This window comes from Cynocephalus volans, chromosome 4 (genome assembly GCF_027409185.1).
Source record: "Cynocephalus volans isolate mCynVol1 chromosome 4, mCynVol1.pri, whole genome shotgun sequence".
Lineage (NCBI taxonomy): Eukaryota > Metazoa > Chordata > Mammalia > Dermoptera > Cynocephalidae > Cynocephalus > Cynocephalus volans.
The window spans coordinates 147,876,266-147,900,119 of record NC_084463.1 but is presented as its reverse complement, the minus strand read 5'-3'; the positions used below and the strand labels follow the sequence as shown (position 1 = coordinate 147,900,119).

The window sequence follows — 23,854 nt, the reverse complement described above, 5'->3', positions numbered from 1 at the left end:
ATTTCACATGTAAGTAAGATCATGCAGTACCTATCTTTCTTTGCCTAGCTTATTTACTTAGTATAATATCCTTCAGATTTATCAATGTTGTCACAAATGGCAGGATTCCCTTTTTACAAAAGGTTATTAGTATTACATTTTGTAAACATATCATATTTTCTTTATCCATTCCTCTTTTGATGAACATTTAAGTTGTTTCCATATCTTAACTCTTGTCAATAATGCTGCAATGAACATGGGGTGCAGATATCTCACCAACATACTGATTTCTAATATTTTGTAAATGTACCCAGAAGTGGGATTTCTGGGTCATATAATAATTTTATCTTCAGTTTTATGAGAAACCTCCACACAGTTTTCCATAATGGCAATACTAATTTACATTTCCACCAACAGTGTGCAAGGACTCCATTTTTTCTACATCTTTGCCAACAGTTTTCTTATTTGTCTTTTTGGTAATAGCCATTCTGATAAGTGTGAGGTGATCTTTTATCATGGTTTTACTTTGCACTTCCCTAATAATCGGTGATGTTGAGCATTTTTTTGTACAGTGTACATTTAGGCCATTGGCTTTTCCTCTTTTGAGAAATGTCTATTCAGATCCTTTGCCCGCTTTTTATTTGAGTTGTTATTATTATCATCAACATTATTATTATTATTATTGTTATTATTATTATTATTACTATTATTATTATTGCTATTGAGTTGTTTATGCTTCTTATATATTTTGTATATTAACCTCTTACCTGATATATGGCTTGCGTGTATTTTTCCCAATCTGTAGGTTGTCTGTTCAGTTTGGTAATTGTTTCCCGTCCTGTGCAGAAGCTTTTGTTTCGATGTAATCCCATTAGCCATTGTTTTTTTTGCCTGAGCTTTTTGGGTCAAATCCAAAAAATTATTGCCAGGCCAATGTCATGTAGTGTTTCTCCATTGTTTTCTTCTAGTAGTTTTACAGTTTTAAATCTTACATTTAAGTAAACTTTTAACTCATTTTTAGGTGATTTTTGTGTATGGTGTGAGATAAGGATCCAATTTTTTTTTCTTTTGCATGTGTACATCTACTTTTCCCAAAGCCCTTTTTTAAAGAGACTGTCTTTTTACCATTGTACGTTCTTGACACGTCTGTCAAACATCAATTTACTGTAAATGCATTGGTTCATTCCTGGAATCTATATTCTCTTCATTGGTCCATGAGTACATTCTTATACCATTACCATGCTGTTTTAATTACTTTAGCTTTATAACAGAGTTTGAAATCAGGTAGTGTGCTGCCCCAGTCTTCATTCATTTTGATCAAGATTGCCTTGGCAAGGCAAGGTTTTTGGAGGTTATATATGAATTTTAAGATTTTTTTCTCTTTCTGTGAAAAGTAACATTGAAATGTTGACAATGAATTTATAGATCACTTTAAATAGTATGGACATTTTAACAATATTAATTTTTCTTGCCCATGAACATTGAGTATTTTTCCTTTGCTTATTTTTTAAATTGGGTTGCTTGTTTCTTGTTGTTGATTTATAAGAGTCCTTTGTACAAGTATATGGTATATTCCAGATGTTTACCAGATAGATTATGTGCAGTGTTTTCCTGTTGTATAGGTTGCCAATTCTTTCAAATGTTCTTTGATACAAATGTTTGTTTTGCATTTTTGATGTTCTTTTTTTTATTTTTTGACATCAGAAAGTGTGAGTCCTCCAACTTTGTTACTTTTCAGTGTCATTTTCACTATTTGGCAGCCCTTGTGATTCCATTTGAATTTTAGTTTTGAATTTTCCATTCCTGCCAAAAAAAAATCACTGGGAATTTGATATGGATTTACTAATTCTGTGGATCAATTGGGAGGTATTGACATTTTAACAATACAAAACTTCCAATTCAAGAATGAGAGATGTCTTTCCATTCATTTAGGTCTTCTTTAGTTTATTTCATCAATATTTTGTAGTTTTCAGTGTGTAAGTCATTTTTTTTTTTTTTGGTTGAATTTGTGTTAGGGGGAATTGTAAATGGAATTGTTTTCTTGGTTTTCTTTATCAATTGATCATTCATATCACATAGGAATATGACCAATTTCTGCATGTCAATTTGTATCCTACAACATCCCTGCATTTGGTTACCAATTCTGTTTTTTGTATGGATTTTTTAGAATTTCTGTATATAAGATGATGGCTTCTGTGAACAGACATGATTTCATACCTTCCTTTTCAATCTGGTTGCCTTTTGTTTCTTTTTCTTGAATACTTGCTCTGGCTAAAACTTCAAAGAAAATATTGAATAGAATGATAGAAATGCATCTCACTGTTTTCTTCCTGGTCTTAGGGGAGGAATCATGTCTTTTTGTATTGAGTGTGGTATTTTCTATAGGCTTTACATCCAATCTTTGCCATTTATTGGAAAAGTTTAATACATTTACATTAAAAGTAATTACTTATAAGGAATCACTTACTTCTGGCATTTTTAATTGCCTTTTTTAAAGATATTTTTTGTTTTCCAGTTCTGACACCACCACCTTAATGTGTTTATTTTGGTTCTAATGTACCAATTAATTCCCTTCTCATTTTCTCATTTGTATTTTTTTTCTATTTTTAGTGGTTTTCCTGGGATTACAGTTCAACTTCAAGATTTATAACAACTTAATTTGAATTGATGCCTACTGTGCTTGAATAGTATACAAAACCTCTTCTCCCTTACAGTTCTGCTCTTACTGTATGCTGCTGTTTCACAGATTACATCTTTATACATTACAGACCAATTAACTTTAGATTCATAATAATGGTTTTATGTATTTTCCTTTTGAATCATATAGGAACAAAATTAAAATAAAAATTTTCAACTTCCCCTGCAGAGGATTAAATAATGTCTCCCAAAACTCATTGAAGCTTGAATTGTGTCCCCAAGTTTTATGTATTAGGAACTTGGCTCCCACTGTGACTGTTAAAAGGACAAGAAATCCTATTATGGTAAGTGAAGGGTGGAGCCTTGAAAAGGTGATTAGATTGCAGGACGTTGCGTAGTGAAGTGATTGAAAATGGTGGTCAGGGGCACAGTTCTGAGGGCTTTAAAAGGAGAGAGTCTGTCTTTCTCTCTCTCTTCTCTGTCTACTTTCACCATCTTGCAATGTGAGGGGTCACTGATCTCACCACTAGATGTGCTCCTTGGACTTTGGACTTCCCAGCCTCAGAAACTGTAAGCAATAACTTTTGTTTTCTTTATAAATATTCCAGTTCCACGTATTTTGATATAAGCAACAAAAACGGACTAATACATCCCCTCCCCACATAACACTAGCTTTTGTATCACCTATGCATATTTACCTATTTTGTTACCTTTCCTGTATTTTACTTCTTTTTATGACTTCCAGTTACTGACTAGTGCCCTTTTATTTCATCCTAAAGGACTTCCTTTAGTATTTATCACAGGGTATATCTATTAGTGACAAACTCCTTCAACTTTTGTTTGTCTTAATTCCTCCTTCATTTTTGAAAAATAATTTTGCCAGATATACGATTATAATTCTTGACTTATTTTTTCTCGTCCCTTTAAATATGTCATGTAGATTTATGATAATGTATACATCTATGTTAGATTTCCATGATTTTAATAATTTTAAAATATCTTTTAGTGACAGTAACATTGAATACTATTACACCTTTTATCTTCTCAAATATCTTGACATCATTTTCATTGACATTTATTATTTGTCCCTGTTTCCTGTGTTGCCCCAAAAACTGAAAGTCATACCTAAAGCATTAATTATATTCAACATAATAACCTCTGTTAAGAATAATTCATAAGATGCTATGTAAACCACACTTTATTTCATCAGGTTGTTTCATTACTAGTGATGCTAAATCAATCCTCTGATTAAAATACTTTTTAATTAATTTATTTTTGTTGGAACATAGTTTATTGTACATATCTGTGTGGTACAGCATTGTTCAATATGTGATGTTGAAACCAGAATAATTAATATATTCATCATTAAACACTGTAATCAATTTTGATAAAATTGTAAACGCTAGATCTGTTTAAAGTTATGATGCATGTTTCATATCCAACAAGTGATATGTGGGATAAATTTTTGGCACAGTACAAATATTATGTTGTGAACAGATTTTCCACCATTGACAGTAAAATTATTCAGTGAAGATTATGCTATTTTTCAGTTACCTTTTGGCTTTAGCTTATATCTCATTAGCAAGGCACTGCATTCAGATATTCTTGGAAGAAGGCAAAATTACTGTTGACTTTGATAATGTTGTCCATTTATGAAAAGATAGTTTAATCTTCTAAATTTATAAGACCTTTTTTAATTGAAATGTAGATGATTGTACATATCTGTGGGGGTACAGAGTTGAATATCAATACCTGTGTGTAATATGTGATGCTCAAGACAGAATAATTAGTAATGATTTGGAGACATGTAATAATCACATATATATACACATATAAATATACCTATATATATGTGTGTGTATATATATATATGTATGTATGTGTGTGTGTGTGTGTGTGTGCATTTCTAAAAATATATAATAAATTTTCTTATATTTATCCCCAGCCTAGATTTCCCGAATGGCCTGCATGCATGGACAACCACAATCGAACGATGTTGAATGAATTCATTCTAATGGGAATCGCAGACCTCCCTGAGCTTCAGGCTTCATTATTTGGGCTCTTCTTCATTGTATACATGGTCTCACTGGTTGGTAACCTAGGCTTGGTCATCCTCACAAGCATAGATTCAAGGCTACAAACACCCATGTACTTTTTCCTCAAACACCTGTCTTTTAATGATCTTGGTTATTCGACAGCTGTGGGACCCAAACTGTTGGCAAATTTTGTTGTAGATGAACATACGATCTCCTATAATTCATGTGCTACCCAGCTCATGTTCTTCATCATATTTATCACTAGTGAAATTTTGTTCTGTCAGCAATGGCCTATGACCGCTATGTGGCCATCTGTAAGCCTTTGCTCTACACAGTCATCATGTCACAAACATTATGTAGGGGGCTGGTGGCAATACCTTATCTCTACAGTGTGATTTTGTCTTTGTTGACCATCATAAAAAACTTTCATTCATCGTTTTGTGGCCATAATGTCATCAGACATTTCTACTGTGATAGCCTGCCACTGATATCTTTACTGTGCTCAGACACACATGAAATTAAATTGGTAATTCTGATCTTTTCATCTTTCAATTTGATTTCTTCTCTCCTGATAGTATCTGTGTTCTACGTTCAGATCCTTGTTACCATCCTCAGGATGAACTCTGCAGAAGGCAGATGCAAGGCCTTCTCCACCTGTGGATCTCACCTGACAGTTATAGTCATATTCTACGGCACTCTGTTCTTTATGTATGTGCAACCCAAATCCAGCCATTCCTTTGATACTGATAAAGTGGCCTCTTTATTTTACACTTTGGTCATACCCATGCTGAATCCCATGATCTACAGTTTGAGGAGAAAAGAGGTGAAAAATGCCCTACATAGAACATGGAAAATGTGTGCAAATACTCTATTTAAAATTACCCAGGGTATGGCTACAATAAATTATGCAACAAACAATATATATTATAATTGTTATTACTTTAACCTTGTACTGTTGTCTCCATGGGATGATCAAGAATCAGCATGTGATAAGCACAGAAATAAAGAAACATTTAAACTTTTTGCAACCAGTAGCTATCATTAACATATGACTAATCCCTGCTCATAATTCAGGTATTAATCTATATTTACTTTCTAGTCCAGATTAGGGGTCATTTCTACATATTCTCACAAATAGCCTGTTTTCATGTATCTTCATCTAAGTTATTATTGCTATTTTTTTAATCAGAGACTCTGTATATTCCATTCGCTACTTTATCTTTTGTGCCTCGGACAATAAAAGACACATATCAGATACTCAATAAATTAAAAAACCATATATTGTTAAGTTCAATAAACATATATTATTAAATTAAACAACCAAATCTCTCCATTTGTGAAGATTACAGAGAATACAGAAAATAGGCAGAATGAGAAGTTATATAGCATGATAGATTATATTCAGCCAAACAAGAAAAAGAATAGAACAAGTAGCAAGGATGGGAGTTAAATTTTTAAATTAGTTTGTCAGGGGAGCCCTCTGAGAAAATGACATTTAAAACAACACTTGCAGAGTTCAGTGAGGAGCCTGTGTGGATATCTAGGTAAAGACTCTTCCCAGGTGAGAAATCTATTAGTGCAAAAGTCCTTTAATAACAATAATAGATGGCAGAATGATGAGAATTGAAAATGGAAAATCCTGAGGGGTTTTAATTGCGACACTTTCAGAAGCGGACAAAGGCATATGCCAGGATGGAAACAGTCAGGGGATGAGAAGTAATCAGAATCTTGATATAAGTTTTTAAAAAGTCAATATATTTACTTATTTTTATGTGGATGAAAGAGACTAAAAAAGTTAATTATTAAAAAAAAAAAAGAAAGGAAAGAATACTTCCAGAGCTCACTTTAATATATGCTGATTAGTCTCCTCTTCTACCAACTAGAATGGGGTAATAAATAATTGATTCAATGACCGACTAAAACAAGAAAAAGGGGGGAAAAAGGCAATATATGTGAAGCAATAATTTTTGAAACACTGGCATGAGAGAACAAAGGAGAGTTTTTTCTGAAAGATGGAAAACAGATGAGATGAATCCTGTGACATCCCCACCTTCACGTCTTCAGAGAATATCCAGAGTGCACTGCAAAATGGCAAACCCAAGTGAAAAGTAGAAGAACTCCACTTAATTATGTGTTTTTTATTGTTTTACAGATGCGTATGTATGTATGTTAAAACCTGTCAAATTTGACATTTTCCGTATGCGCATTCCTATATTCAGTGCTACCACAATTAATTTGCTTAATTACTAACCATGCCAACAAATAAGAACAAAGACAAACCAAAAAGGCAATACTAGAAAAACAACCCACAAAGTTACAGCCTGGCTACATCACAGATAATGTGACTGATAATTCAACAATAAATTTACAGCACAATAATTTATGTATAGTAAAACAATGCAAATAAACATGCATTTAAGTCAGATGTATTAATAATGCAGACCTTACATAAAGCACAGTTGAATATGTATCCAGGAGGGCAACAATAAAGGAAGAGGGTATTGGACATTATGGAAAACAAGAAATATTGAAATGCAATAAAGGCAAATACAACAAAATAGAATCCTAAACAGACAGATGATAATTCACTATGAATGCAAATGAGAATATGAGTACCGAATCTCTCTTTCTGTGGTCGTGTGTGTGTGTGTGTGTGTGTGTGTGTGTGTGTGTGTGTGTGTGTGTGTGTGTATACATATATATGTATGTATGTATACACACGCACACATATGATTTTCCTTTGTTTAAGCTATTGTGGGGGCTGGCAGGACAGAAACAGGAGAGGCAGGCTGGCAGCCTGGAGATTCAGGCAAGGGTTAAGGCTGGAGTCTTGAGTGCAAAGGTGGGAAACTCAGGCAGAATTTCGATGTAGCTGTCTGGAGGGATGAATCAGTTCTTTGGGTGACGTCAGTCTTTGATCAAAAGCCCTTAAACTAATTATATGAAGCACATCCGCATTCTGAAGGGTCATCTGCAGAACTCAAAGTCAACCAACTTAAACTTTTATCAAAACTAAAAATATACCTTCACAGTAACAACTAGACTGATGATGACCAAACAACTGGGCACCATAGCGTAGCCAAGTGTATACATATAAAATTAACCATCACAGTGAAGAAAAAAAAAAAAGGAAACCCAAAAAGAAAGCTAACCCAGAGCAAAAGGTAGAAATTCAATAAGCAAACAAAGATATAAATCTAACTCACTTATGGTGCCTACAAATTGTTCTGGGCAATTAATAAACACTCCCTGCATTCTTGCTAAGTTTCCAAATGCTTTAGGGATGATCAACAAATTGCTTGCATGTCCTCAGGAAGAGTCCCAAAGGGTGAAAACAAATCTATAAATTGTCTTTACCATCCCTTGTTAAGAAGTACCAGAGGCAGTCAAGACAGAGCTTCATTACAGGTAAAAACAAAATATTTATGTTTCACATGATGCCTTATGTTGCCAATACCCAAATATCCAAAGTTCCAGTGGCATATGCAGGATAATCCTTGTAATCCATGGCAAAGCCGTAGAAAAATACCAGAATGTCTGATTCACTTCTGTGTGCATTCTAGAACTTGATAATACCTGAGCAGAATAGGACCACTCTCCTTTTTCTTCAGATTAATTTGCAAATATTTTTCTAAATGCTAATAAAAACTTTGAAATGCCATTGCTATATGGCTTATGTAGTATTTATATTTCTTATCAGTATTTAATTATATGGATAATAGGTCAAAATGAGAGTAAATAAAACATAGCTAAATACAGGAACTAAAAATAGACATAGAGTAGAATTATAAAATGAATTAAATTAGTGTATATTGAAATAAATATGCAAATCTTTATTTTTTCTGATCTCTTGATAAGAAAACAAGGCAGTGGGGGTGGTGGTCTACATCACACTGAGATACTAAAAGCATGTTTTGGAGGTTAGGAGATTTTTAAGTACCCGCTTGATAGTGAAGGTACAATGAGCAGCGTGTTCAGTTTCCAGTGGCTTCTGGTAGAAAGCAGACAGAACTTTCTGAAAGAGTGTAGCTTTACAGAAATACAAATCAGATAATAAACCCAGAAAGTAAACTAAGAAAAATGAATTTAATGCTTTCCACAGAACTCTAAAACTAGTGAGAAAATGATCTTTTTCCTTCTCGTGTCTTATATTAAAATCATCACTCACCAATGTATTTTTTTCCTTTAGACTTTTATCATGACAACAGAACAAGATATATATTGCTTATTTTTCCATCTATTAAATATTTTTTCTTCTGATTATAACTCAGTGTTTCTGATATGAGAAAGACATGTGCATGGGACAGAGTAGGATAGAAGCTCACGACCTAATAAGCAAAGCTTTACGTGAGATAAGAGTGGTTTCCTATAAACACTCTTATAATTCAGCGTTATAAAATTATTTTCTTCTATTTGCTTTCACATAGCTTACTCAGAGACTTATGAAAGTAATACTTTCTTTGTAACCAGATCAATTCTATTTGTTTTTCTTTTATTTTTTTCAGAAGGATTCACTGATGCTCACAACTCTTTTAAGCTACTAATTTTTTTTATTTCTAGGCCTGCCATCCTCATTTTAGTCTGGTAAGTTTTTAAACTTTTTTTTTTAATGGTGGCTTAGTAGGGATACTGATATACATCTTTTATATACTTATGTTTTTCACCATTATATGCTAAGTCATAGTATGAATAAGTTCTTTTGGCCTTAATATGCAGACAGACTTAAAATACGATCTCAGCATCCATACATATTCATATTTACACACACACACACTCACACACACACACACACACACACACACACACATATGCACAAACACTTTCACACATACACACGCACATATATAATTGTTGGTGTATTTTATCTTGCCAGTATGTTGTTGCGTATAGAGCAATTTAATTTTTTTTTCTTTAAGGTGGTGGATCTCTTTATTTAAAAAGAATTTTTATCAAAATTTATTATATAAAATCTATTCCGATTTCCTCGCTTTCTCACAATTAAATCAATTTCCCTAGTTCTTCTATTACCAAACAAATCTAATGTGTTATAAATAAGTTAGTACATGTCAGTAATAGTGAAAATACCCAGGGGTAGGATATATTTTAGATTTTAAGTAAACTTGTGTTAAATATTTTAAGATAGAGGATAAGTTATCCAAACAAATAGCACATTGATACTCCAATTATAGAAGGCGAGTACTGGGGTCAGAGATGTGGACGGCACATTATTCTATTTGTTGTCTTAGCGAGAATAAGAAATTAAGTCACACAAGAAGAATTTACATGTAGTGCATAAAGAATACCCATTTCAGGGACCAGATTGTGTCCAATTAAACAAAACAAAACAAAATACAATAACAAAAAGCCTACTATGTACCTGATATTTGAGGGATACTTCTACGTACCATAAATACATTCAACATTTAATTTTGTTTTTAAATTTTCATTTATCAATAATTTACTATATTGTTTGATATATAAATTATTTCTATTCAAAAACTAAATTGAAGAAATATTTTTAAGAAATGATAATTGCTCTTAACAGGAACTAATGTGAACTCAAATTAGACTCTGAGAAAACATAGGAAAAACATAAGGCTATTCTACAGAAACTTAACTTTAGTGACATATATTTACTGAAATTAAAAACAAGCCTAGCTCTGCTTTCACTCATACTTTAGTACAGGAGGGAATTAATAAGAGATAAGGATATTAAACATTTGCAAATACTCTCCCTTACCAAAGCTAGTTGCACAAATTCATAGTAGACAATCAATAAATACTGTTGTTGATCATTTTCTTTTTTGTTGTTAAATTAATGATAAGATTATAAAATATATATGTAGAGTGAACAATGCACTGAGTTGCTTTGTGTGCAGCAATCAGACAAAAAATACTCTGACCGAGGTGTTGCCACAGTGTTTTCCATCATAAGCTAACCTGCATATAAAATATGCAATTCTTTTTATGTGCAGTGAGATGGTTGGTGCAACACAATCCCTTCATCTCAACACACTCATATTTCATATATATTGAATAAAGTATATTCACATTAAAACAAATAAACACAGAAGACGTGAGAGAGAATCTGTTTTTAGGAGAGCATGTTCTGTTCTGTTAAATACACAGCTAGATATTGTGTGTCCCAGTCTTTTAATATACAAAACTGTGATTCACGCACTATTTCCATTTTAATTGTAAAAGCCCTCAGTAGGGTGGAATGTGTTGCTGAGACTGAAATAAGAAATTACAATAAAAATAATTCAAAACACACTAATAACAATAAATTAAGGTAACATTAATTTCACATTTGCTTGGTTCCAGGCTCTGTGCCAGTAAACCTAAATGTTCTCGTTATCCCATTTAATTTGCACAATACAAAAATATAAGTGCTTGAAAAAATCACACACAGCTAGTAATTGTTTGACTAACAACCAAGCAAACAACAAAACACATAAACAAAATCAGAGAAAACAAACCCGTAAAACAAGGATGTTTAGACCATACCGTTAACCAGCATCTTACACAGACTCTTGGAATCACTTTACCTCACTGAGCCTCAAATGACTCATCAAACATGAAAATAATTATATCCATATTCTTGGGCATGCCTCCAAAATAATGAGATAATTACTTGAAAAAGCCTACTGTAATTCTAAGTACATGTTACTTGCCAAATAAATATTAGCATTCTCTCCCACTCATTTCTCTATACAAGAAAACCGAAGTAATCAAAGTTTAGCAAATAAACACGTAAGTAATGAAAACTTTTAATAAATTAGAAGGAAAGAAATACCACAGTGGTGCGTTGGACTTGCAGAGGGAGAGAACATACCTTGGGAACTGAGTGGAGTGGGGGGGAAAGTACAGGGGGGAGGGAGGTTGGGGATAATTAACTGGGGGACATGGGGTAAAAACACAATTTGTGGTAATGTGCATACTGCCAGTATGGATCTGGCCTTCACGTCTTGGTCAGGAGGGGTGACAATCAGCTTTCTATTTCATGAATATTAATAACCAATAAAGATGCTCTAATCAAATAAAGTAGAAGAGGTAAAGGCTGGAAAAGGAAGGGCAAGAAGAGCTGCTGGCAAGAGCAAAGAAGAGTCTGAGTAACCAGAAGTCAGAGATAGGACAAAACCAGCTTATTTGGTATAAGAAATAAAGTGTGATTAAATAAAAAGGATTTAGTTTCAGAACGATGCTTAGAGGAATAGTACTGAGGTATAGGCCTGTTTGTGGGCTGCTGATGCAGAATGGTGTTATAATGATTGATCAGGAAAATTCCAGGGTACTGAAAGTGTTTCCAACAGAAATGTTGAAATTCCCATATTGCAAACAGGTATTGATATTCAAAGTTGTACTCCACAGATATGTACAGTCAACTATATTCCGAGAAAATAATAAATAAATAAATAAAATGATTAAATGTAACTCAGTGAGAGAAAGCACCATAATGTACGACTCACATTTAACTTGCAGAAATTCTGGTTTGTAAAGTGTGTGGGGAAATGCCAGTGTAGTAAGCATTGGATATATGGTAATAATAAAAACAAGAAAAGAAAATCCCCAAATTGCCTGATGACAAGTAATGGGCTGGAGAAGACACTTATGGAAGCTAAGAAAAAGATAACTTGAGATCCCTGTGGCACATCAACTTCCTAAAACCTGCTCTCTTTCATCATTGTAAACACACACACAAACACACACACCCCACAAATGTGTGTGCTTGTGCATTCATGTATATGTATAAATATGTATTTAAATATACACATATATGAATGCATGCATATTCATCCAATACCACTTGTTAATATAACTTATACATGTATAATAATATTCACTCTACATATACTATATACAACAGTGAATAAATAGATAGTTCGTTTAAATAGTTCTCAAAACTTGTTTCTGATGAGTATGTATTTTTCTAGCCAAAAGATGGCTAGAAAAACAATAAAGATCTGAAAATTTTAATGGTTTGTCAAACAAAACAATCTGATTCTAAATAAAACATTTAACAGCACACCATCAAAAGGGAAAATAACGATTTATTACCTATTATTTTCTTTCCATTTTTCCCATTCAAAGATGAACACAACAGAATAAATGGCTTCTGGCAATCTCACTCGGGTGACTGAGTTCATTCTCATGGGTGTCTCAGACCGTCCAGAGCTCCAGATTCCCCTTTTCCTGGTCTTCCTGGGGATCTATGGACTGACTGTGACAGGAAACCTGTGCATCATCACCCTCACCAGTGTTGACTCCCAACTTCAAACCCCCGTGTACTTTTTCCTCCGTCACTTGGCTGTCATCAATCTTGGCAATTCTAATTCCATTGCCCCTAAAATGCTGGTTAACTTGTTTACCAAGAAAACCATATCTTACCATGGATGTGCAGCCCAGCTGGGTGGATTCATAGTTTTCACTGTGGCTGAGATTTTCATGCTGTCAGCAATGGCCTATGACCTCTGTGTGGCTATTTGCAACCCCCTGCTGTATATGGTGCCTGTGTCTCCGCAGATCTGCCCTCTGCTGGTTTTCCTCACCTACCTCCAAAGTCTGACCACAGCAGTGACTGTCACTTCCTGTGTGTTCTCCTTGTCATTCCTGTTCTTCCAACATAATCAAACATTTCTACTGTGATGATGTTCCTTTGTTAGCCTTGTCCTGTTCTGATACTTACCTTCCAGAAATAGAGGTATTTACCTTTTTTAGGAACCAATTTATTTTTCTCCATAATTGTTGTTCTCATACCCAACTTCAACATTGTCCTTGCCATTCTGAGGACATGTTCCTCAGAGGGACAACAAAAAGCCTTTTCAACCTGCGCTTCTCACGTGATGGCTGTCACTGTGTTCTACGGGACTCTTCTGTTTATGTATTTGCAACCAAGGACCAACCACTCATTAGATATTGACAAAATAGCCTCGTTCTTCTACACCCTAGTAATACCAGTGCCGAACCCCATGATTTACAGCCTAAGGAACAAGGATGTGAAACATGCATTGAAGAGATTCTTGGATAACCCATTGCGACCCTTTAAACTAATGTACATTTAAAACTAAAACTATCTTCACTTAAGAATTTTCATTTCCTCCTGAAAACACTGCTGCTAAAAGAAGTGGAAATAAATGATTAGACTCTCCGTTAAATTCAGTGGAGTAATTTTTCATTTTTTATCACAACCTCATAATTCCAAACAAGAATATAACACAGACAATAAATAATAACTTGAAAAGTTGCATGTTTTATACATAAAATTCAAGTTACTACAGGGTTTGTAGAATTTATATAATGAGAACTACAAACCACTGCTGAGAGAAATTAGAGAGGATACAAGAAGATGGAAAGATATCCCATGCTCTTGGATTGGAAGAATCAACATTGTGAAAATGTCCATACTACCCAAAGTAATATACAAATTCAATGCAATCCCCATCAAAATTCCAATGACATTTTTTCCCAGAAATGGAAAGACCTATCCAGACATTTATATCTAATAACAAAAGACCAGGCATAGCCAAAGCAACACTGAGCAAAAAAAATAAAGCTGGAGGCATAACACTACCTGACTTTAAACTATACTACAAAGCTATAATAACCAAAACAGTATGGTACTGGCATAAAAACAGACACACTGATCAATGTAATAGAATAGGGAATCCAGAAATCAACCTACACATCTACAGCCATCTGATCTTTGACAAAGGCACCAAGCCTATACACTGGAGAAGAGACTGCCTCTTTAGCAAATGGTGCTTGGAAAATTGGATATCAATATGCAGGAGAATGAAACTAGACCCATACCTTTCTCCATACACTAAAGTCAACTCAAAATGGATTAAAGAATTAAATATGCACCCTGAAACAATAAAACTTCTAAAAGAAAACATAGGAGAGACACTTCAGGAAATAGGACTGGACACAGACTTCATAAATTGACCCCAAAAGCATGGGCAATCAAAGGAAAAATAAACAAATAGGATTATATCAAACTAAAGAGCTTCTGCACAGCAAAAGAAACAATTTTAACAGAGTTAAAAGACAACCAACAGAGTGGGAGAAAATATTTGCAAAATATACATCTGACAAAGGATTAATATCCAGAATATACAAAGAACTCAAACAACTTTACAAGAAAAAACCAAGCAACTAAATTAAAAAATGGGCAAAAGAGCTAAGTAGGCATTTCTCTAAGGAAGATATACAAATGGCCAACAGACATATGAAAAAATGCTCAACATCACTCAGCATCCAAGAAATGCAAATTAAAACCACACTGAGATACCATCTAACTCCAGTTAGGATGGCTAAAATCCAAATGACTCTGAACGATAAATGCTGGCAAGGTTGCAGAGAAAAATGAAGTCTCATACCTTGTTGGTGGGACTGCAAAATGGTGCAGCCTCTATGGAAATGGTATGGAGGTTCCTCAAGCAATTGCAGGTAGATCTACCATATGACCCAGCTATCCCACTGCTGGGAATGTACCCAGAGGAATGGAAATCATCAAGTCGAAGGTATACCTGTTCCCTAATGTTCATTGCAGCCCTCTTTACAATAGCCAAGAGTTGGAACCAGCCCAAATGTCCATCATCAGATGAGTGGATATGGAAAATGTGGTACATCTACACAATGAAATACTACTCAGCTATAAAAATGAATGACATACTGCCATTTGCAACAACATGGATGGACCTTGAGAGAATTATATTAAGTGAAACAAGTCAGGCACAGAAAGAGAAATACCACATGTTCTCACTTATTGGTGGGAGCTAAAATTAAATAAACAAATTCACACAAACACACACACACAAAAAAAAAAAAACGAGGGGGGGAAGAAAACATAACAACTACAATTCCTTGAAGTTGATATGACAAGCAATCAGAAAGGACATTGTTGGGGGGGTGGGGGAAGAGGGAGGAGGGAGGGAGGTTTCGGTAAAGGGCCACAATAATCAACCACATTGTATATCGACAAAATAAAATTAAGAAAAAAAAAAGAATTTCTAATGAAGGAAGATGAATCGTGATAGCAGATGGCAGAGTTATGTGAGGATCATTTCTTGGAAAGTCGTCAAGACTTGGAATATCTTCCTTGCAACAGACATCTTTTGTTCAACTATTAAATATTATACATTTGTTTTTTACAGTATGTTTCAAACCAAATCCTCAATGTCTGTGGGGAAAAAATAAACTTTTATGCGGAAAAAATTAACTTTTTTATGAGAAAATATAAACTTTTAGGGGAAAATGAAAATTAAACCAAAAGTGCTCAATACATATGGAAATATGACATGTGGAAAAGCAGGGTAAATGAATAATAAAAAAATTTTTCCTTTTTCAACCTTCTCACTTGGTGCCTGTTCACAAAACAATGTTGATATATAATTAACTTTTTCAATTCAGTACATTTTAGCATTTACTTGTACCTGTTTGCCGGGTACACTGTTTTGTGTCCATACATGCATTTTCTACACAGTGATTCACTTAGGGTAGATAGCACAGTCTTGTACCCATTAGTCTACAACTTTTCCTCCTCTTTCTCTCTGCTCTCCTCCCCTCTCTGACCACTGGTAACCATCATTCTACTCTCTACTTCTAAAAGAACCACTGTTTTTTTTTTTAAGATTATGCATGCAGGTGATACCATGTGCTATGTGTCTTTTTATTTCTGATTTATTTCACTTAATATAATGGTTTCAATTTCCACCCATATTGCTGCAAGTGATACGATATCATTCTTATTACAGCCAAGTAGTATTCCATTTTGCATATATATAGCAAAGTTTTTTTATCCATTCATCCATTGATGGGCATTTTGGTTGATTCTACCTTTTGGCTATTGTCAATATTGCTGTGATGAACATAGGAGTACAAGTGTATTTTTGATAATTAATTTCATTTCCTTTTGGTAAAAGCCCACTAGTGGGATACCTGGGTCTAAGTGTAGATCTATTTTTAGTTCTCTGAGGAACCTCCATACCGTTTTCCATATTGCCTGTACCAATATACACTCCTACCAGCAACATATGTCAGAGAGTTCCTAATTCTCTGCACCCTCGCCAGCATTTTATATTTTCTGTATTGTTAATAATAGCCATTCTAACTGGAGAGAAATGATATTAAATTTCATTTGCATTTCTCTTATGATTAGTGATGTCGAGCATTTTTTCATGTGCTTGTTGGCCATTTGTATGTCTTCCTTTGAGAAATGTCTGTTAAGGCCCTTTGCCCATTTGTTCATTGGATTATTGTTTTTTTCTTTTTTCTCTTCGGTCATTTAGGTTCCTTATATGGTCTGGATATTAGCCCCTTGTCTGATGTGGAGTTTACAAACATTTCTCCCATTCTGTAGGTTATATCTTTGTTGATGGTGTCACTTGCTGTGCAGAAGGTTTTTAGTTTGAAGTCGTCCAATTTATATATGTTTGCTTTAGTCGCCTGTGCCTTTGTAGTCTTCCTCAAAAAGCACCACCGAGTTCCATTCCCTGTAGTGTTTCCCCTATGATTTCTTCTAATAGTCTCATAGTTTGGGGGCTTAAATTTAGGCCTTTCATTCATTTTTTAGTTGATTCTTGTGCATGGTGAGAGATAAGGATCTAGCTTCAATCTTCTGCTTGTGGCTATCCAGTTTTCCCAGCCCCATTTATTGAAGAGGCCATCCTTTCCCCACTGCAGGTTCTTAGAAACATTGCTGAAAATCAGTTGGCTATAAGTGTGTGGGTTTATTTGAGGATTCTTATCATATTCCATTAGTCAATTTGTCTGCTATTATGCCAGTATCATGCTGTTTTGTTACTACAACTTGTAGTGTATTTTGAAGTCAGGGTGTATAATGCCTCCAACTCTGCTCTTTTTGTTCAAAATTGCTTAAGTAATGCAGGGTACTTTGTGATTCCATACAAATTTTAAGATTGGTTTTTCTATTTCTGTGAAGAATGTCATTGGTATTTTGACAGAGATTGCACTGAATGTATCATTTGATTTGGGTAATGTGGACATTTTGATGATTAATTCTTCTGACCCATAAAAAGGAAATATCTTTCCTTTCATTTTTGACCTTTTCTATTTTTTTCACCAATGTTTTATAGTTTTTATTGTAGAGGCTTTCAATTCCTTAGTTAAATTTACTCATAGGTATTTTATTTTTTTGGTGTCTATTGTGAATGTGATTGCATTTTTGATTTCTTCTTTGGCTATTTCATTGTTGGCATATAGGAAGTCTTGAATTTTGTGTGTTGACTTTGTATCTTGCCATTTCACTGAATTTATTTAATAGTTCTACTAATTTTTTGTGGAGTTTTTGGGGTTCTCAAACTGTTAGGTAGAGTTAATTGTCTTTAATGTGAAACCATAACATCAAACACCAATATTTCTAGCACTTTTATTTAGTGTGATTTTTTGGTGAAATATATTAGATCCCCCCCCCCAAAGTCATTGTTCTAAAAGTATCACCAATTCTAAGAGCATTTCTGGCCAAAGTAAAATAAAAAGTTTAACAGTTACTATGTGCCACATCTCTGTACATGTAAGATGCTACTAACATACAATGGAAGGAGAAAAACTGGGACTAAAGTGAGGAAAAGTCAGTGTCTAGAAAGAAACTACATTTATGATGTATTTCAGTAAGGTCAGAAATGACCAGAATTTAGAGGCTGTGGTATTTAGTGAGTCAACTGCTAACTTCACTCTTAAATCAGAATTGCTAAAAGCAACCATATAATTACACTATATGGAGAACATGTGCAGTCGTAAGGGAAATATTGGCAATGGTTTGATAGCATTAACTTATAAGATTTTCATTTTATTTATTTATGCCTTTGTTTTTCTTAAAAAAGTCACTCTATTATGTATGTATTTGGCATTACCAGCTGATATACTTGCAAATGGAGAAGTATGTTTACTAGCGAAAAATGATTTTTTTTAGGGTCTGGCTAGGTGAACGGAATTGGAGTAACAGGACTAAACTCACACTTGCCTGTACAGCAATCCTATACATGTTGTTAGGTAAACTGATGCCAATAGTGAGAACAGTACTTTTTATCTTCTAATTTGGTTTACACATTTGAATTTTCTAAAAATAATTATATTGTCTCTTGTATTACTTTCCAAATACATGAGACTCTTGACATCTCAAGGCCTTAATTGCATCAGCAAATTTCTTTTTCTATGGAAGGTAAAATGTTCACTATTTCTGGATAAGGACATGGGCACTATTTGAGGGCATAATTCTTCTGCCTATTGCATCTCTTCTCATGTTTTGTGAAACTGAACAATCTTGCACCTTTCCTATTTACCAGAGATCACTGATGTAATTTTACAAAAGTTTAGATACTGTATTCCCTTTCTACATTATTTAGCTGAAAGTTTGTGCTAAACAAAATATACACAGAACTGTCTTTGAATAAAGGAGAAACAAAAACCATTCATTTCAAAACTTCCAAAAGTGTGAACACTCATACACACCCACTCATACCACACTCATCACACTTTTATTCAGATGCATGAATCAGCTCAATCAACCAACTGGACACCTCTGCCAAGCACAAGTTTTCAGTAAAGCAAGATAGGAAAACTAATTTCTCAATTCTCATCTCATATTGGTCAAAGTTACCCCCATGGGGCATTAACTCAGCTGCTCTTCCAGGTCATGCCTACCTGGGTGCCCAGGAGGTACATGGTATCTTGTATTCAAATATTAACACCAAAACTTTGCTGGGGTTAGGGGACAGAAGAGGTGCAGGACAGAGTGGTGGAGCAATGCCCTCTATGAAAAATCCTGTGAAACTAGTAAAAAACTCAAAAAGCAACCACAAAGGACCTTCATTCTGTAGCTGCAGCAAGGGCAGTAGCCCTGACCCCATTCCACGATCCAGCACTGCCCTGGACAGAAAACATTACAAGTGTGCAAATTTTGGATGGAGCACACACTGAATCCCTTTGTGAACTTGAGTATCAGTCAAGTCATCAAACTTCCCTAAATTCAGAAGTATAGTAAAAGCCATTTTATAAATTAAAACTCACAAAACTGATGAGAGGATCCTGTTATTTACCTAGAAATACATTTTGTTTCAAAGGACTGTGATTATATATCCCAATATTTTGTGTAGATCCCAAGGCTTTCAAAGTATTGAAGACTTTTCCATTATGTCAGGAACCAAAAAAATGATCGCACTCAAGAACATTTACAATTTTTTAAATTCAAAAATAACACTGAGGAATTTTAATATCTCTGATGGAGCTTTATTGCTCTTACAGCCTGCCAATGTTTGGTTTGAGCAGCTATTGCCATCTCCCTGGAAGTCCACAGGCCTTCACTCCAGTTGTCTCTACTGTCATAGGCCACACCTGTCATCTCTGCTTTCCAAAGAGCCTTTACCAAAACCCTCCTTCATTAAAATTAAGATGTCCTTTCAACCAAGTTTTTCAGAATAGAAGTAGATTTCACTAAAAGTTGTCAATGTGCGTGGTTAATGCATGCAAACTTACAGCTAGATAGAAAGAATAAGTTCTAGTGTTCTACAGTTGTCCTAAGTATATCCAATTAAGAATAATTTATTGTATATTTTCAGATGACTAGAAGAGAGGAGTTCAAATGTTCTCAACAAAAGACATGATGAATGTTTGTGATGACCTCACTTTAAACATCCACACATTGTATACATCATCAAAATATCACTCTGTACCCCATACATATGTACAATCAAAAATAATAATAAAAGGAAAAGGAAAAGGAAATAAGGAAATAATGCAATATGAAAATAAAATAAGAAAATATGTGTATTACAAAGCCGTGATAATGCAGTGCTGTGGTCCTGAAATATCAACAGACATATAGGGGAATGAAACAAAATGGAGATCCCAGAAACAGTTCTACAAGTACATGGCCAACTGATCTTAAACAAAGGTGCCAAGAATCAGGACAGGATAGCCTCTTCAACAATTGGGACTGGGAAACGTAATACCTATATGCAAAATAAAGAAGATGGACCTTTCTTATATAACATATAGAAAAACAACTCAAAATGGATTAAAGATTTAAATATAAGTCATAAAACTAAAATATTTAGAAGAAATTATAAGGAAAAAGCTTCAGAACTTTGGGCTTGACAATGGTTTTGTAGAAACGACACCAAAAGCCAAGTAACAAAAACAACATTAGATGAATGGCAGTACCTCATACTGAAAACCTTCTGCATAGCAAAGAAAACAATCACCAGAATTAAAAGAAAACCCACAAAATCAGATAAAATATTTGTACACCATGTATCTAAAAAGGCATTAGTATCAAAAATATATAAGGAACTCCTACAAGTCAATAGCAGTAACAACAACAACAATAATAATAATTTCATTTAAAACTGGACAAGGACTTGAATACACTTTTCTCCAAAGAAGATGTGCAAGTGGCCAACAGATGTACAGAAAGATTTTCAATATCACTAATCATAAGGTGAATGCAAATCTAAAGCATGAGTCCAAAGAACTCTATTCATTCAATGAGTTTCATCATATAGTGCCTTATTAAAGAAACATTCACTCTTTTATTATCAAGTAAATAATTATATTGTTAGTTTGAACCAGATAATTGGGGTATATTCCCCTCAGGACATCTCCTGTGGGTTTCATCAACAGTTGAGTAAGTGCATATAAACAATCTAAATTAGTCTTGTTCACTGTGTACCTAAACCAGTATTTGCCATTCCACAGGTAAGAGAAATATTCAAGTATTCCAAAAAAATATTTTGAGAAAGGAAGAGAATATGTCAAGTGCAACTATATTGTTTTGTACTAAACATTTTAGTTACTAAACACAAAGTACTAAACAATCTAGTTCTTCTCTGTTATATATGTGAATCAAATATATTCATCAAAATCTAATTTATTCAGAGCCTGCCTAAGAATTTAAAATCAACACTTACTAGAACCCATAAAAAAAAACACGTATTATGTTTTTGTTTGTACAGGTAAATAAATGTGCTCCTAGTAGAGTGTATGCTTTTACAGAGCATAGCAATTCATCATACCCAATTGCTGAAAGATCTAGAATTCTGGTATCTGTTCCAATGCTCTGTCCACTTATACACTATCTCATGTGTCTGGATGTCAGCAAGAATTGTTTTTAGTCACTCACTTGGTGTTTTAATGTTGTTTAACATGAAATCAACTAATAGAATTCAGTGGAAAATTAACCAGTTGAACTGATGGTATTTGTAATGGGAAGAATTCAACTAGTGAGTGATGAAGTCTGTCTTTGATTTGATTCTGTAGAGAATGGCATTAATATTAGTCACTGCCTTCTGATGTGCCCTTAGAAACTCATGATTGCAAGAATGTGTGTACAAGGAGACCATTCATGTCCACTTGAGTCACAATATTCTTAATTGTTTACAGTTATGTGAACTATAATTTTATAAATACCTTCAATTTTGTTCTATGAGATTTCAACATGGAGAATGTCACTGAAGTCACCATATTTGTACTGAAGGGCTTCACAGACAATGCTGAACTGCAGGTCATCTTCTTCTTTTTCTTTCTAGCAATTTACCTCTTTACCCTCATGGGAAATCTAGGACTGATTGTACTGGTCATTGGGGATTCCCGGCTGCACAACCCCATGTACTATTTTCTGAGTGTGTTGTCTTCTGTGGATGCCTGCTATTCCTCAGTTATTACACCAAGTATGTTAATAGACTTTATGTCAAAGGATAAAGTCATTTCACTCCCTGAATGTGCAGCACAGATGTTTCTCGCTACTACTTTTGGAACCACGGAATGCTTTCTCTTGGCTGCAATGGCCTATGATCGCTATGTGGCCATCTACAACCCACTCCTGTATTCGGTGAGCATGTCACCCAGAGTCTACCTGCCACTCATTGTTGCTTCTTATGTTGGTGGCATTTTACATGCTACTATACACACAGTGGCCACATTCAGCCTGTCCTTCTGTGGATCCAATGAAATTAGACACATCTTTTGTGATATTCCTCCTCTCCTCGCTATTTCTTGTTCTGACACTCACACAAATCAGCTGCTACTCTTCTACTTTGCTGGCTCTATGGAGATATCCACTATCCTAATAGTCCTGGTCTCCTATGGTTTCATTCTGGTGGCCATTCTGAAAATGCACTCTGCTGAAGGGAGACGAAAAGTGTTCTCTACATGTGGCTCTCACCTAACAGGAGTGTCCATTTTTCATGGAACTCTTCTCTTCATGTATGTGCGACCAACTTCCAGCTACACTTTGGAGCATGACATGATAGCATCAATATTCTATACTATTGTGATTCCCATGCTAAATCCCATCATCTACAGTTTAAGGAACAAAGATGTAAAAGCGGCAATGCAAAAAGTGTTTGGGTAAAATTAGTTTATCAATAAAGTATATCTTCACAGTGAAAATTAAATCGAAAGAAATTGGGAGTGGTATTCTGCACCTCAACATCAAGAGAGTATGGTGAGATGTTTGTTTTAATTAAATAGTTTAATATCTTCTTCTTGGACATTTTAAAACAAAGATCATTGGCAACTTCTACCTATACTGGTACGATTTTTAAATGCATAAAAAAACTGTATCATCCACTTTTCTTTTACTATGTTAATAGGGATATTCGTAAATATACAGTATATATGTGTATATATACATATTTACTCATATATGTACATAGATGATAAGACTCGTTGATATATGCAAAATACAAACACACAGACTTATGTGTATGTAATTTTTACTTTAAAATTCGGTATGTAATTTTATTTTATCTCTTTATAACTAGAACTGCATACAATCTCAAAGTTGAAATTATAAATAATATTATGGTTATGTCTAACTTGATTAAATATGGCCTAGTCCACAAAAAAAGCTATTGTTCACATAATGTCAGATCACTGTCCATGGAGTCATTTGCATCTGACCCCAGTTCAAAGCATTCTGCTCCATCCTTACGTCTGTGCGTTTGCAGCCACCTAATCACTGTCTATCGTTTGGACACCACAGGTAATGTGCTCAACTTCCTAGGTGTCATTCATGGGCTGATTGGTGAGGGTTTTCTTCTGCTTCTTTTACTGTATTATACAGAACATGAACAGAAATCCAGCTCTGTCATTTTTTTGCAAAAGATAGATACTAAACAGTTTACTTATCAAGATTATGTGTAAACTCAAGAATAACAAAAGAAAATCAAAATTTAGAGTAA

At 34.3% G+C, this 23,854-nt stretch overlaps 1 protein-coding gene and 2 pseudogenes across 1 annotated transcript; all 3 read left to right on the top strand.

Annotated features, from left to right (window-relative positions):
- Window positions 1-4,588: 4,588 nt before the first annotated feature.
- Window positions 4,589-6,902, top strand: LOC134376483 (olfactory receptor 8K3-like; annotated as a pseudogene).
- A 5,859-nt stretch (window positions 6,903-12,761) lies between these two features.
- LOC134376482 (olfactory receptor 8J2-like) lies at window positions 12,762-13,714 on the top strand (annotated as a pseudogene).
- An 8,393-nt stretch (window positions 13,715-22,107) lies between these two features.
- LOC134376853 (olfactory receptor 5T2-like) lies at window positions 22,108-23,022 on the top strand. The gene has a single exon (XM_063095396.1). It carries the CDS (start codon window positions 22,108-22,110, stop codon window positions 23,020-23,022), a length of 915 nt encoding a protein of 304 aa, XP_062951466.1.
- Window positions 23,023-23,854: the final 832 nt, after the last annotated feature.

What these genes read in the sequence shown, in the direction of transcription:
- LOC134376853 (XM_063095396.1), top strand. Translation starts at nt 22,108, where the DNA reads ATGGAGAATGTCACTGAAGTCACCATATTTGTACTGAAGGGCTTCACA.